Below are 12,223 nucleotides of genomic sequence, written 5' to 3'. Positions count from 1 at the left end.
AGAAAGTCTGGAAGATACTATTAAAGAAGAATGGGAGAAGTTGTCACCCGAATATCTGAGGAACACTTGCGCAAGTTTCAGGAAGCGTGTGAAGGCAGTTATTGAGAAAGAAGGAGGACACATAGAATAAAAACATTTTCTATTATGTAAATTTTCTTATGGCAAATAAATTCTCATGACTTTCAATAAACTAATTGATCATACACTGTCTTTCAATCCCTGCCTCAAAATATTGTAAATTTTGCTTCCCCACCCTGTATATTACTTTGTTTCATGGTGTACAAGAATATAATGGCTTTGAACTATTTGATGATTTGTTGCCACCTTTTACTACTTCTATATATTACAGCTTTCCTCATAAAACTGTACCTGAAACAATGAAACTAATGCTATAGCTACATAAAATCTAAATTAAAACTAGTTTTAATTTGGATTTTATTTAGCTATAGCGTTAGTTTCAGTAATCAATTTCTCAAATTCCCCCCCCAAAAAATGTATATATATATACTTTCTCTAAACGAAACAAAAACTGCCAAATGAGGAAAACTCTATATTGAATTCAGCTTCAATCCAAATGATGTTTCAGTTATATATGAATCAAGTTAATGAAGTTCACAGTAAATGCCCACATATCACATCAATGCCAAAATCATGTTCAACTATACTGCAAGTGTGTAAATAATATGCATGCCTGTACAGAACTAGTAATATAAATAGCAGATTTTCTTTTATGTGTCATGTTTCTGCCTGTCTTTCTGCACTTTTTTTTTGTCTGCAATCTCCCAAATCTTATCTTATCTTATCTTATCTTATCTTATCTTATCTTATCTTATCTTATCTTATCTTATCTTATCTTATCTTATCTTATCTTATCTTATGTCATCTCATCTCATCTCTATCTTTATCTTATCTTATTTTATCTTATCTTATCTTAGTATTTATCACATCAAAAAATTACCATATTTACCAAAAGCCCTAACATGCTAGAATGTGTAAAGACAAATGTCTGACTCGTTGTTTGTCCTGTTGTGACTATGACTCTACATTTCGTACCGTATCTGCATGCCACGGCTCCAGTTGCACATGTCCTTCCTGAGCAGCATGTTGTTGAAAGCGGTTGCAGAGATGAGGTAGGTGAGTTGGTGGAAGGCCTGCTCCAGCAGCGTGGGGGGCAGAGCCTGACGGGACAGTGCAGTGTACAGGGCTCCCATCTCCCTCAGCACTGCCGCCATGGTGGGAGCATCACCTCCTGCGGCGCGGGGGTCTGATCCGGCTCTGGTCCTGGATGCAGGCAGTTTAACAGCAGAACCTGACAGGCCCGCGATGGTCTCACTCTCCAGCAGGGCAGGGACTATGAGAGAGGAGAAAGAGGTGAAGAAGGAAGAACAGGAATAATGGTTGGGGTCCTCCTCGTTTTCAGTGCGGTGGTACCTATGATGTTTTGCAGACGTGACTCTGTGATGAAGACGAGCTGCTGGTAGGCCTGGATACAGAGGTCACTGAGGGCACGGATCGAGTCACTCAGGTCTGTGGTCAGTGGGACCATTTCCTCTGAAGCAAGAGTCTGAAAAGGCATCAATACAGAAAGATTTACTGATGAATACAATATACCTACAGGAAAACCAGGAAACTGTTTGTCCTGGGTATCTATCTGGAGGGACAAAGGATAAGACACAGAGATCAGATGTTTATAGACGTGTGTTTCTTACAAACCAACACAGGAATATACAAGTCGACCAAGTGTTGGTTTAAGGAGATGTCTCTGTGCTGCTTGTCTTTGGAAAAACAAAAATTACATACACATTGACAAATTTCGAAGCATTTGGGGCCCATTCATAAACTATCTAAGCCAGAGGTAAAATGCAGTTTGTCATCTTTTCATGGTCATCAGATATGACCCATTTGGACTTTCAGAGGCTCCATAGTGAACGTGGAAACACCGTCATCTTCTGCAACATTTGATTTGATCTAATAACCACTGAATTTGGCTAATGACGTTCATTTTGTCTTCTGTTATTGTAATTATACTTTTCTTTTTTTCTTTTATTCAGACAAGGTATAGTTCTGAGAAAGACTGGAGTCACAGAAGAACCTGTCAAGCAGGTAATATCTAAAAAACTCTACCTTGTCTGAATGAAAGAAAAAAGAAAAGTATAGCTATTGAATTTATTCTGAGCTTTCGTCTACATGATCAGTAGCTTAAATATAGGAAAATACCTGATTTACACTGAAAAATGTTACATGCTGAGAATAATATTATAATAAATGGTCATGACTCACTTGGGAAAGACAAAAAAAATCATTTGGAACTTGTGACAAACAATAAAAATAAAAACACTTTTTTTTTTCTTTTTATTGTGGTTCTTTGTTATGTAGTTAACCACATGCTTTAATAAATTATACCTCATTTTTTCTTTTTTAATGTTTTTTTTTGTATGTATATTTCTGAAAACATACTGTTGAAAAAACAGGTTCATCCTACCTGTTTTGGAGAGCAGTGGTTCAACAGGTCATGCAGCAGACAGCTGTTTTTAAGCCACAGAGCTGTCATATCTACATCCAGAGAATGTTTCTGCAGGGCCACAAACAATAAGAAAAGGTTATGTGGACCATTTGTATGTTTTCCATATTTCCTTCATGTTTTAAATATATAAGGCATCAATAAGAGCTTCTTGAGGAGTAAATCCAACTCAAATCAGCAGATTTCATTAGATTTTACCCACTGATCAGACCTGATCAGCTTCATACTGTCAGATAAGAATGCTATAATTGTTGATGAAGACCGATACGCAACTTTCGCCTCCACTGGCTTTTAATATATTGGGGCTTTGGAAATGGGATGTGACTGTAAAAACAAGCAGTCTAGAAAAAGATAGGTCAATTGGTCTCTTAACTACTGAAAAAGGAGACACACAGTTGTATATTTACCAAATTATAGGTTCCTGAAAAATGTAATAAATAAGTAAGTAAATAAATTTGGTCCTGTGCATCAAACTGAAGCACTTTCAAATGTTGGTATTGATTCCAAATTCTCTAGTACTGTGGTGACTAAGCATTTCTCTAAAATATAACAAAACTGATTTATAAACTGACTTATAAGGCATTATACATAAATAAAAAAAAATATGCCCATATTTCAAATACATGTTGCTCATATCTATTTATTTATTTCATTATTTATTTATTTAGACAGGGACAATGCACAATATACATTAACCTTAAAAAGGAGAGATGTAATGTGCCAGGTTGTAGCACTAGTGCTAATTTCCACCTGTAGTCTCTGGGGAGGCTGATGCTATCACCAAAAAAAAACACAGACATTAACTAGAAAAGCACTCGGAGAGTGCAGACCTCTGCCAAGACAGATCAGTCCCCCCCGATCACCACCAAAATTTAATCATTTGTTCCTTGTGCCAGTATCAACATTTCCTGATATTTTCATCCAAATCCATCCATAACTTTTTGAGTTATTTTGCACACAGACAGACAGAGAGACAGGCAGATAGACAGGCAGATAGACAGACAGACAAACCAACGCCAGCAAAAACATAACCTCCTTGGCGGAGGTAATAAAAACTAAAACATACAAAAAGCAGTAAAAATGCATTTCTATAACTCCATCTATATAAAAAAATCATTCACATCCAACCATTCACTCTTATTGGCCCCACTGCAGTCTGTCACACACACTCTAAGCATGTTTACATTACATTACATTGTGGCCACAGATTTGGTTAGACAGTAGCTGTTTTTTCACCATGTGGGAGAGTGTGGGATAGTTTGTAACCATTAGTAGCTCCGTTGGTAATGTGTTCCGCTGTCACATATATGACAAGGGCTCTCATAATAACAGTTATATCTGATGAAGGAACACATCTGCATCAATATAAGCACACAATATGAACTGTGTATCATTAACCAAACTATTAGTGTATTAATTAATTATTGTAATTAACTGCCTCCCTTTTGTGCATTTCATGAAGATTACTGATGCCCCACTTACATCAACTGTAGGCAGTGTAAAAGTCTATCTGATGATAGAAACAGACTCCAGATGGACTGACCCTGAGGTATTTCAGGTTGTTTCTACCAACCATCTGCAACAACCGCTGACATCAGTCATCTCTAGTGATGGAGCAGTGGGTGATATCATGTACTCGGAAATTAGTCATTTTGTACTAAGTTTGATTCATGTTTCTAAATTGTTTTAGATGATGTTCAGTTGTTGATATGTTCCTCTCTGGGATTCTTCAGGTTGTTTCTAATCTATTCTAACCGATGGCCTTCAGTGGTGATCATATATGGGACATGTTAGAAAACAGTATTTACCTCTGCCAAGTGTAACAGCGGAGGTTATGTTTTCATCAGGGTTTGTCTCTCTGTTTGTCTGTTAGCAAGATAACTCAAAGGATTCAAAGGATTCAAAGGAGTTTTATTTGTCATTCCATCACAAAGAAGAGAACAAAACTGGTTTCTGAGGACCCGTATTTGCCATATGAATAAAATAAATAACTAATAAATAAATGAATACATTAAAAACAACTAAAACTAAGGCTAATTTAAAATCAGTAAAATATACGTCTAAAATTACACTTTAAAATACCTACATAAAATAATAGCATATATTTACAACCTAACCTAGCCTATACACAGTCGACGCTGAAGTACAGTGCAAACAGCAGAGTGAAGTGCAAAGAGGCAGTGCAATAAGGCAGTTATGTATTTCAAAGCTATCAAATCAAAAAGCTATGGACAAATTTTCAGGAAATTTTCAGGAAATGCTGATACTGGCACAAGGAACAAATGATTAAATTTTAGTGGTGATTGGGGGGGATGGTTTTGTTTGTTTGTCTGTCTGTTAGCAAGATAACTCAAAAAGTTATGGACAGATTTGGATGAAATTTTCAGGAAATGTTGATACTGGCACAGGGAACAAATGATGGGGGGGGGGGGGGGGGCTGATCTGCCTTGGCGGAGGTCTGCGCTCTCTGAATGCTTTTATAGTTTTCAAAAGTGATTTAAATAATTGCTAAACTAGTGCTACATGAGGTATTTAAGAACAAATCTGAGGCCTTTTATAGTAGGCACCGATAGCCAATGGTGTTGGATGTGGACAGGTTTTTGGAAATCATATACACTTAATATGATGTCATCTTTGGTAATTACATCATACAATATTGTCCAAAGGTCCTTGGGCAAACATTAGGTTTTCTGGTTTAGTAAAGTTCTAATGACCACACATATGCATTTCTCAGTCTGTGTATTAAAACACATATATGTGAAGTACAGCAAGAAAAACTAAAGTTTCAGGGAAAAACAGCGTCTATAAACCAAAGTGGTAGTATTTAGTGTGACCTCCCTTTAACATGTCTTTAACCCTTTTGTTCAAACAGTATGAGATTTATTGCATTAATTTTCTGATGTTTTATACCAGGTTTCACTCAACACATGTCAGATGTTTCTGTTTGTGCTGCTTCTTGTCATGGGGTCAAAGGTCACAATAAATAGTGACTTCAACCTTTAGAACCCATTTAGTTCATGTTTTTGTGTGTGTTTTAAGGCCGTGCACATATTTCCTGCATTTTCCAGTTGTATCTGAAGAAAAGAGAATGAGAAATAAATACATATGCTCATTTAAACAAATATAAAAGTGGCCTAGGACTTTCCACAGTAGTATGTCATGTGTAATTTGAATGACGCCAATGTAATGTTTTGTCCCCGAAAATTAACAAAATATAAGCCTAAATATAAGAACTCGGTCCATAACATGTTATTTAAAGATCCAGGGTTCCTACAGGTTTCTACAAGTTAAATTAAAGATTTTTTCAGACCTTTTTAAGACTACTTACAACAGAATTTAATCCAATTTCACAGCCATACTGGCAAAAATTTGTGACTCATAGAATTTAGGAAAATGTATTGAATTATTCCAGCATCTTGATTCCCATTGTTCTGAGTCATGTCTCTTTGGGGGCTGCAAAGTTAGTGATAATTGGTTCCTAATTTCAACGGGTGAAACTGAGTAGATTACAGGGGTGTCCAATCCAGGTTCTCGAGAGCTACTATCCTGCATGTTTTAGATGTTTCCCTCTTCCAACACACCTGATTCAAATGATAAGCCTATCATCAAGCTGTGCAGAAGCCTGATAATGACCGTCAGGTGTGTTGGAAGAGGGAAACATTGAAAACATGCAGGATAGTAGCTCTTGAGGACCAGGACTGGACACCTCTGGAGTAGAATAATGTTACTTTCTTTGCAGCTTGGATGTTTAACAGACACATTTAAACACAATACACTGGACAAGTTTATGGCAACAGAACTTAAGACCTACCGTATTAAATTTAATACCTTTTAGATACTTTTTTAAGGCATTAAAAACAGATTTGTAAATTCAAGACTTTTAAGACTTTTTAAGACCGTGCAGGAATCCTGAAATCAATAAACCAGTTAATTAAACATAGTTGACTGAAACAGAAATGTCAGTTAATTGTTAAGGCATCCCTTGGGAGGTGTTTTTCTGAGGTGTACATTGATTGGTGTTGTGGGAGCAGAGGAGGTCCCACTCTGCCACAATCCCTGTTAAAAAATGACAAATGTCCCACTGCCCATATGGTAACTATCAAGCAGGTTCAAAACTCAGGTTACCTTCAGAGCCGCCTTCATAGCAGTGACAGTGGCACTGCAGAGAGACTGAGCACGGGTTTGGTCTCCGCTGCAGTCGGCCTGTCGTACACACAGGAATAACACAGTGGCAGGAAGACCAGGAGGTAAAGACAAGGCACTGTCAAGGCGAATGTCTGAAACGTTGACAGAAAAGGGCAGCGGTGGCAGAGTTAACAGGACCAGGGCAGAGGACAGGACAACTAAGTTCTGTCTGATGAGCACAAAAATGAAATAGGACGACAAAGACAGATGAAGATGAGGAGGAGAAAAGGGGTCACCCGTGATGAGGTTCTTCAGGAGTTTGGTTTCATCTCTTTTCCTGCATTCGAGTAAACCGCTGACGGTGGCGGACTTCAGCTGAGACGGGCAGGAGTTGTCTGGGGTCAAAGGTGAAGAAAGGACTGGAAAGAAATAACATGGATAACACCACACCTCTTTTAGTTGAATTTATTCAGAAAGTGTATGTGCCAAAGTATTGCTTTGATTGCGTTGCTAAATAAATGAGTAGTGATAAAAACTTTTTGAAATTGTATTTGTACGTATAAGCTAGAAAAAACAACTTTAATAACACCCACAGAGTGTCTTTAAGAAATAAGCGTATCAAAGAGTTACAGGGAGAATGGTGATGATTTAAAATGTGTCAAATAATCAAAGTATGCAATGTCTATCACCTGGACTGAGAGTACCAATGTAGAACACTGTAGAACACTTTCACTGTTATAGCTATAAGACAATGAGGCTGTTTGATAAGAAAAAAACAGAGGACACCTGGACATGTGCCTTGGTCTGGAAAAGGTCCAGGATAGGTGAAACTGCCTGCTATCACAGAAAGAACTGAATAAAATCAAAGAAATACCGGTAACACTTTACTTGAAGGTCTTGTTTATAATGCATTAAGCACACATTCATGAGACATTATAATGCATTTATAATGCATTATAAAAGTCATTACAACAGTTTATGATCATGTACAACAACTTATACCAAGGTTAATAAAGTATTATAAGTGTAGGCCTAATGTATTATAAATTCAGCTTTCATTATGTTTTATACCTCCATACCAAAGTAACAACAGTGTTTGAAGGAAGAATCTCCAGTCCTGGGTTACAGAACAGATTCTAACCATCATAACTCTAGCCAGTCATAAAGACACAGAGAACTGCTCTGACATGTAGTTTCTGAAACCAAATAATGCCTTATAAACTTCAATAATAAGTTACAAGATGACTTTAAGAGCTTTTAGTAAAGTGGCAACACTGTATAAGGTTATTAGCAACTGTATGATATTATAACACAAGTACGATGACGTATGAGCAGTATCTGCTGGCTCTAAGTAAAGTGTAAAAATTATACATCAAAGTGTTCTTAATAACTCTTTATTTTGCAAAAACAAAAAAACATTACAAGAACAGAGAGAGTAAATAGAAGTGTTACATGTTGCTTTGTACATAAATAAAAAAATAATGTGGCAGCTCTAAATCTTTGTTAAGTCAAACACATATTTTTTTTAAAAAATTTTTAATAAATACGAAATCCCTAAAATTGATGGGTATGGGGACCAGTGACAAAACCTAACAAAAGTTCCCCACCTAAAAAAATAAATTCCTTCACACTGCTTTGGTATGGATGTATAAAACATAATGAAAGCTGAATTTATAATACACTATGCCTACACTTATAATATTTTATTAACCTTGGTATAAGTTGTTGTACATGATCATAAACTGTTGTAATGACTTTTATAATGCATTATAAATGCATTATAATGTCTTATGAATGTAAGCTTAATGCATTATAAACTAGACCTTCAAAAAAGTGTTACCAAACTACCTTGAACAATATTGGATAGAACTGGTAAAAAAAAAAGTAAACGCAAAGAAAATAATATTCTCTCTATATAATAAAATGCGCTTGGACCTCACAGATAACACATTAGATGTAAAAACCAAATGGGGATTAGAATCCAATGTCACCATTGAAGAAGAGGAGTTGGGGGGGGGGGGGGTCCTGGATAGCCCAAACTGGAAAGAATATGGCTGGAAGCTGAGAATGAGATTTTGTAGAGCGCCTATGGTTATAGCTAGTTTTGATAGCAAGGTTAACCCTCTTTGCTGGAGAACATGTGGTCTCATCTGGGATTTCTCACATATTTTGACTGTTCTAACCAAAAGTTTATTGGGACAAAATTCAGAAGGAAATTCAAGAAATGTTCGACTTGAATACACCATTTGAACCACACCAGATAACTGTAGGGAGTGTACAGTTGTGCTCATAAGTTTGCATACCCTAGCAGAATTTATGATTCTTTGGCCGTTTTTCAGAGAATATGAATGATAACACAAAAACTTTTCTTTCACTAGTGGCTAGTGGTTTGGTGAAGCCATTTATTGTCTAACAAATGTGTTTGCTCTTTTTAAATCATACTGACAACAGAAACTATCCAAATAACCCTGATCCAAAGTTTACATACCCTAGTAATTCTTAATCCTCTGTTTTGGCCCTTTTAACATTAATGACAGCTTGAAATCTTTTGTGGTAGTTGTGGATGAGGGACTTTATTTTCTCAGATGGTAAAGCTGCCCATTCTTCTTGGTCAAACACCTTCAGTTCCTTTAAGATTTTGGGTTATCTTGGATGAACTGCATGTTTGAGACCTCCCCAAAGTAGATGGAAACTCCTTCACCTTCACTTTTTTCTGCTGTAGCCAATGACAGGTCGACTTGGTTTTGTGTTTTGAGTCATTGTCATGTTTATTTGACTGTTATTTGGTTTCATATCCAACTAATTCTGTAAAGCCCTGCGAGGCAAAATTGTTGTGATATAGGGCTTTACAAATAAAATAAAATTGAATTGAACTGAATTGGAACATCCAAGACCGCCCCATGCACATTCTGTCAGGGTATGTAAACTTATGAGCACAATTGTATGTTTAAAGGAATTGAGTAAAAAAACAACACATTTGCTTTGAGTTGTTGTATTTCTAGCTAATAAAATTATCACTATAAACTGGCTTAAACCCCACCCACCCACTGTGGACCAGTGGATCCAAAGACTGAATGTTGTGGACTGTATGGAAAATATAACTGTAAGTCTGCAACTCCAGATGGACATTTACTTGGAAAGATGGTCCCCTGTTAAGTCATATCCGGCCAAGAAGATATGTTGCCAACCTGTGGAGGGGTGTTTTTTTTTTTCTGTTTCTTTCCTTCTGCTTTCTTTTTGCTGCATACGTATGTGTATGAGTAGGGAAAAATATGTATTAAAAAAAAGAATTGTACAATATGTATGAGACTGAACTGTATGTCAAGGATTTTGTTCTAATAAATGTAAAAAAATAAATAAATCTGTGTGGTTACAGTATGACATAATGGTGTAATTTGGTATCAGGGCTCAGGAGGATTGGTAATATTATAATGGTGTCAATTTGTCAGTGCAATGAAAAATGACCAATAGGTGTGGAAGTAACCTTTTGAAATGTATAAAAGATGAAAACTCACCCTATCTGTTTTTTTCTGGTGTTATTTGATGTCACTGTGAACTGCACTAATAAATCTCAGTTCTCTTAAATGCTGATTTCTCCTGTTGATTATTTGAAGACCAATTAAAGTTTTAGGCAAGTCATTAATTTCCAGACCCTTTTGATCTGGGACACCCGCTCCACATCACTCTGATATGAAGAAAAACAGTGAGAAGGGGTGAAATTTTCATAACAAAACAAGCTGTCACCTTGTTTCAGAAGTTGTCTAAGGGTGCTGGTGCTCTTCAGCTCCTTTAACTCTTTTCTTAGTCGGACACACTCTTGCTCTCTAGCCTCGAGGAGCTCCTGCAGGTCCTACACACACATAAACACATTCACACATTGGATTTCGCAACAATAGAAACAATGGGAGTGCTGCAAAAACCAACTGGGCAAACAGATTTGTTCTTACATCAACCATTTTCTTACATATAATGAACAGGTGGTTCAGACAAATGATTCAATCTGTCTATGTCCACAAGAGGAAAAACATGAACATCTTAGTCTTAATCATTTTAGAAAATAATTAAAAACATACTGTATGTTAATCAGGGTTCCCACTCTTCCCCTGAAATTATTTTCCAAGACTTTTCCAGGACACTTTCAGCCGCTACAGAGACAAGTCATCACATCATACACTAATCCATCCCCCGTCCCCCTCATTCTTTGAAATGTTCTTTTCTACAGTTGTAACTTGCATTTACTCAGATTGTTTCTATGTTTATTACTCAGACATTTGTGCAGTCTATGGCTATAATTTATCGATGAAAAATAATTATGACAAATGTGTCATAGTATAATGCAAACACACCCTCAGGTTACAGCGTAGCTCTTCATTAACATGACAAACTGGAGTTACAATCTTCAACTGGGCAATTGCCAACTCAACTTTCTGTTCTGCACTTCCTCTAAAAATATTTGTATATTTTCAATAAATCACTGAAAAGCTATTTCCTTTGTTTCATCTCAGTTTAAGCACACAAGGTCACAAGCCAGGGGAAGGATAAATAATTTTCGAGGATAACTTAACCATCTCCAGGACATTTGACCTTTTTTCACATTTTCCATATGTTTTCCATGACTGGAAAATTGGTCAATTATTTTCCAGGTTTTCCAGGATGCATGGGAACCCTGGTAATATTCCATGAATCACATTATCATACCTTATCAAATAACTGACACAATGAAATTATAGTTTAATGTGATGCAAAAATCTATAAATAAATAACGGAATTAATGCAAAACAAATACACCTATACTATATCATGATGTCTTGCCAAATTTTACAGATATTTTCTGTTACAGCAGCGTATTAAAACAAAGAAAGTACTATGTATGAGGACTGAACAACTTACTGGTCCCTTATATTTACAATGTCATATTGTTTCAGCTCAAATAATAGTAAATGAAACTTGATTAATTACTTTGTCTTTAGGACTGTTGAAAGATTTGGTTCGGGAAATTTTTCTGACTATTCTTTAGTAACATTTTTGTGAGACATTGGTTACATCATTGTCAGTCAGACCAATAGACAGACAGACAGACAGGCAATAAATATAGAATAAATAACAAATACAGAATAAATTAGAAGTATAAAAAATACCTATTCAGTGTAATTAATGTTCATTTACACACTGCCATATTGATCATGTTTATGAAGGCCATGTACACATTTATCTGAATCTAACATGGCACTTGTGTCAGTCTACTGCACAAAAAAAATAACGTAACACATTGTATTGTAGTTAACAACATGCAGATTTGTATGGTACATAGTCATAAAAGGAGAAAAAGCAGACATACTGCAGAGGAAAAGGGTCACACTTGAGAAAAGACCACTAAGGCCTATTTTAGGTTGCTGTGCAGCTCAGTTTATCGACCTAGTAGAACTATACCTGTTGTGGTGCAGCAGAAGACACAACCCGACTGAGCTGAGCCTTCACAGCCTGGACTTCCTCCTGCCACTGACTGCGTTGGTTACGCAGCTGAGTCTCCAGAAACCTGACACATATGAGGGAAACATACGATAAGAACTCCAAAAA

At 36.4% G+C, this 12,223-nt stretch overlaps 1 protein-coding gene across 1 annotated transcript in view; it reads right to left on the bottom strand.

The window, feature by feature from the left end:
• LOC115417822 (unconventional myosin-Vb) overlaps positions 1 to 12,223 on the bottom strand; it is a 38,019-nt gene that overhangs the window by 2,583 nt on the left and 23,213 nt on the right. The window contains exons 26-32 of the mRNA XM_030131953.1: positions 12,077 to 12,182; positions 10,391 to 10,496; positions 6,943 to 7,065; positions 6,647 to 6,798; positions 2,483 to 2,572; positions 1,432 to 1,564; positions 1,054 to 1,351 (exon numbers count right to left, since the gene is read on the bottom strand). Coding sequence (XP_029987813.1) covers positions 1,054 to 1,351; positions 1,432 to 1,564; positions 2,483 to 2,572; positions 6,647 to 6,798; positions 6,943 to 7,065; positions 10,391 to 10,496; positions 12,077 to 12,182 — 1,008 coding nt within the window. The remainder of the gene's footprint in view (positions 1 to 1,053; positions 1,352 to 1,431; positions 1,565 to 2,482; positions 2,573 to 6,646; positions 6,799 to 6,942; positions 7,066 to 10,390; positions 10,497 to 12,076; positions 12,183 to 12,223) is intronic.

This window comes from Sphaeramia orbicularis, chromosome 4, assembly GCF_902148855.1.
Source record: "Sphaeramia orbicularis chromosome 4, fSphaOr1.1, whole genome shotgun sequence".
NCBI lineage: Eukaryota > Metazoa > Chordata > Actinopteri > Kurtiformes > Apogonidae > Sphaeramia > Sphaeramia orbicularis.
This window is presented reverse-complemented; position numbering and strand designations above follow the sequence as displayed.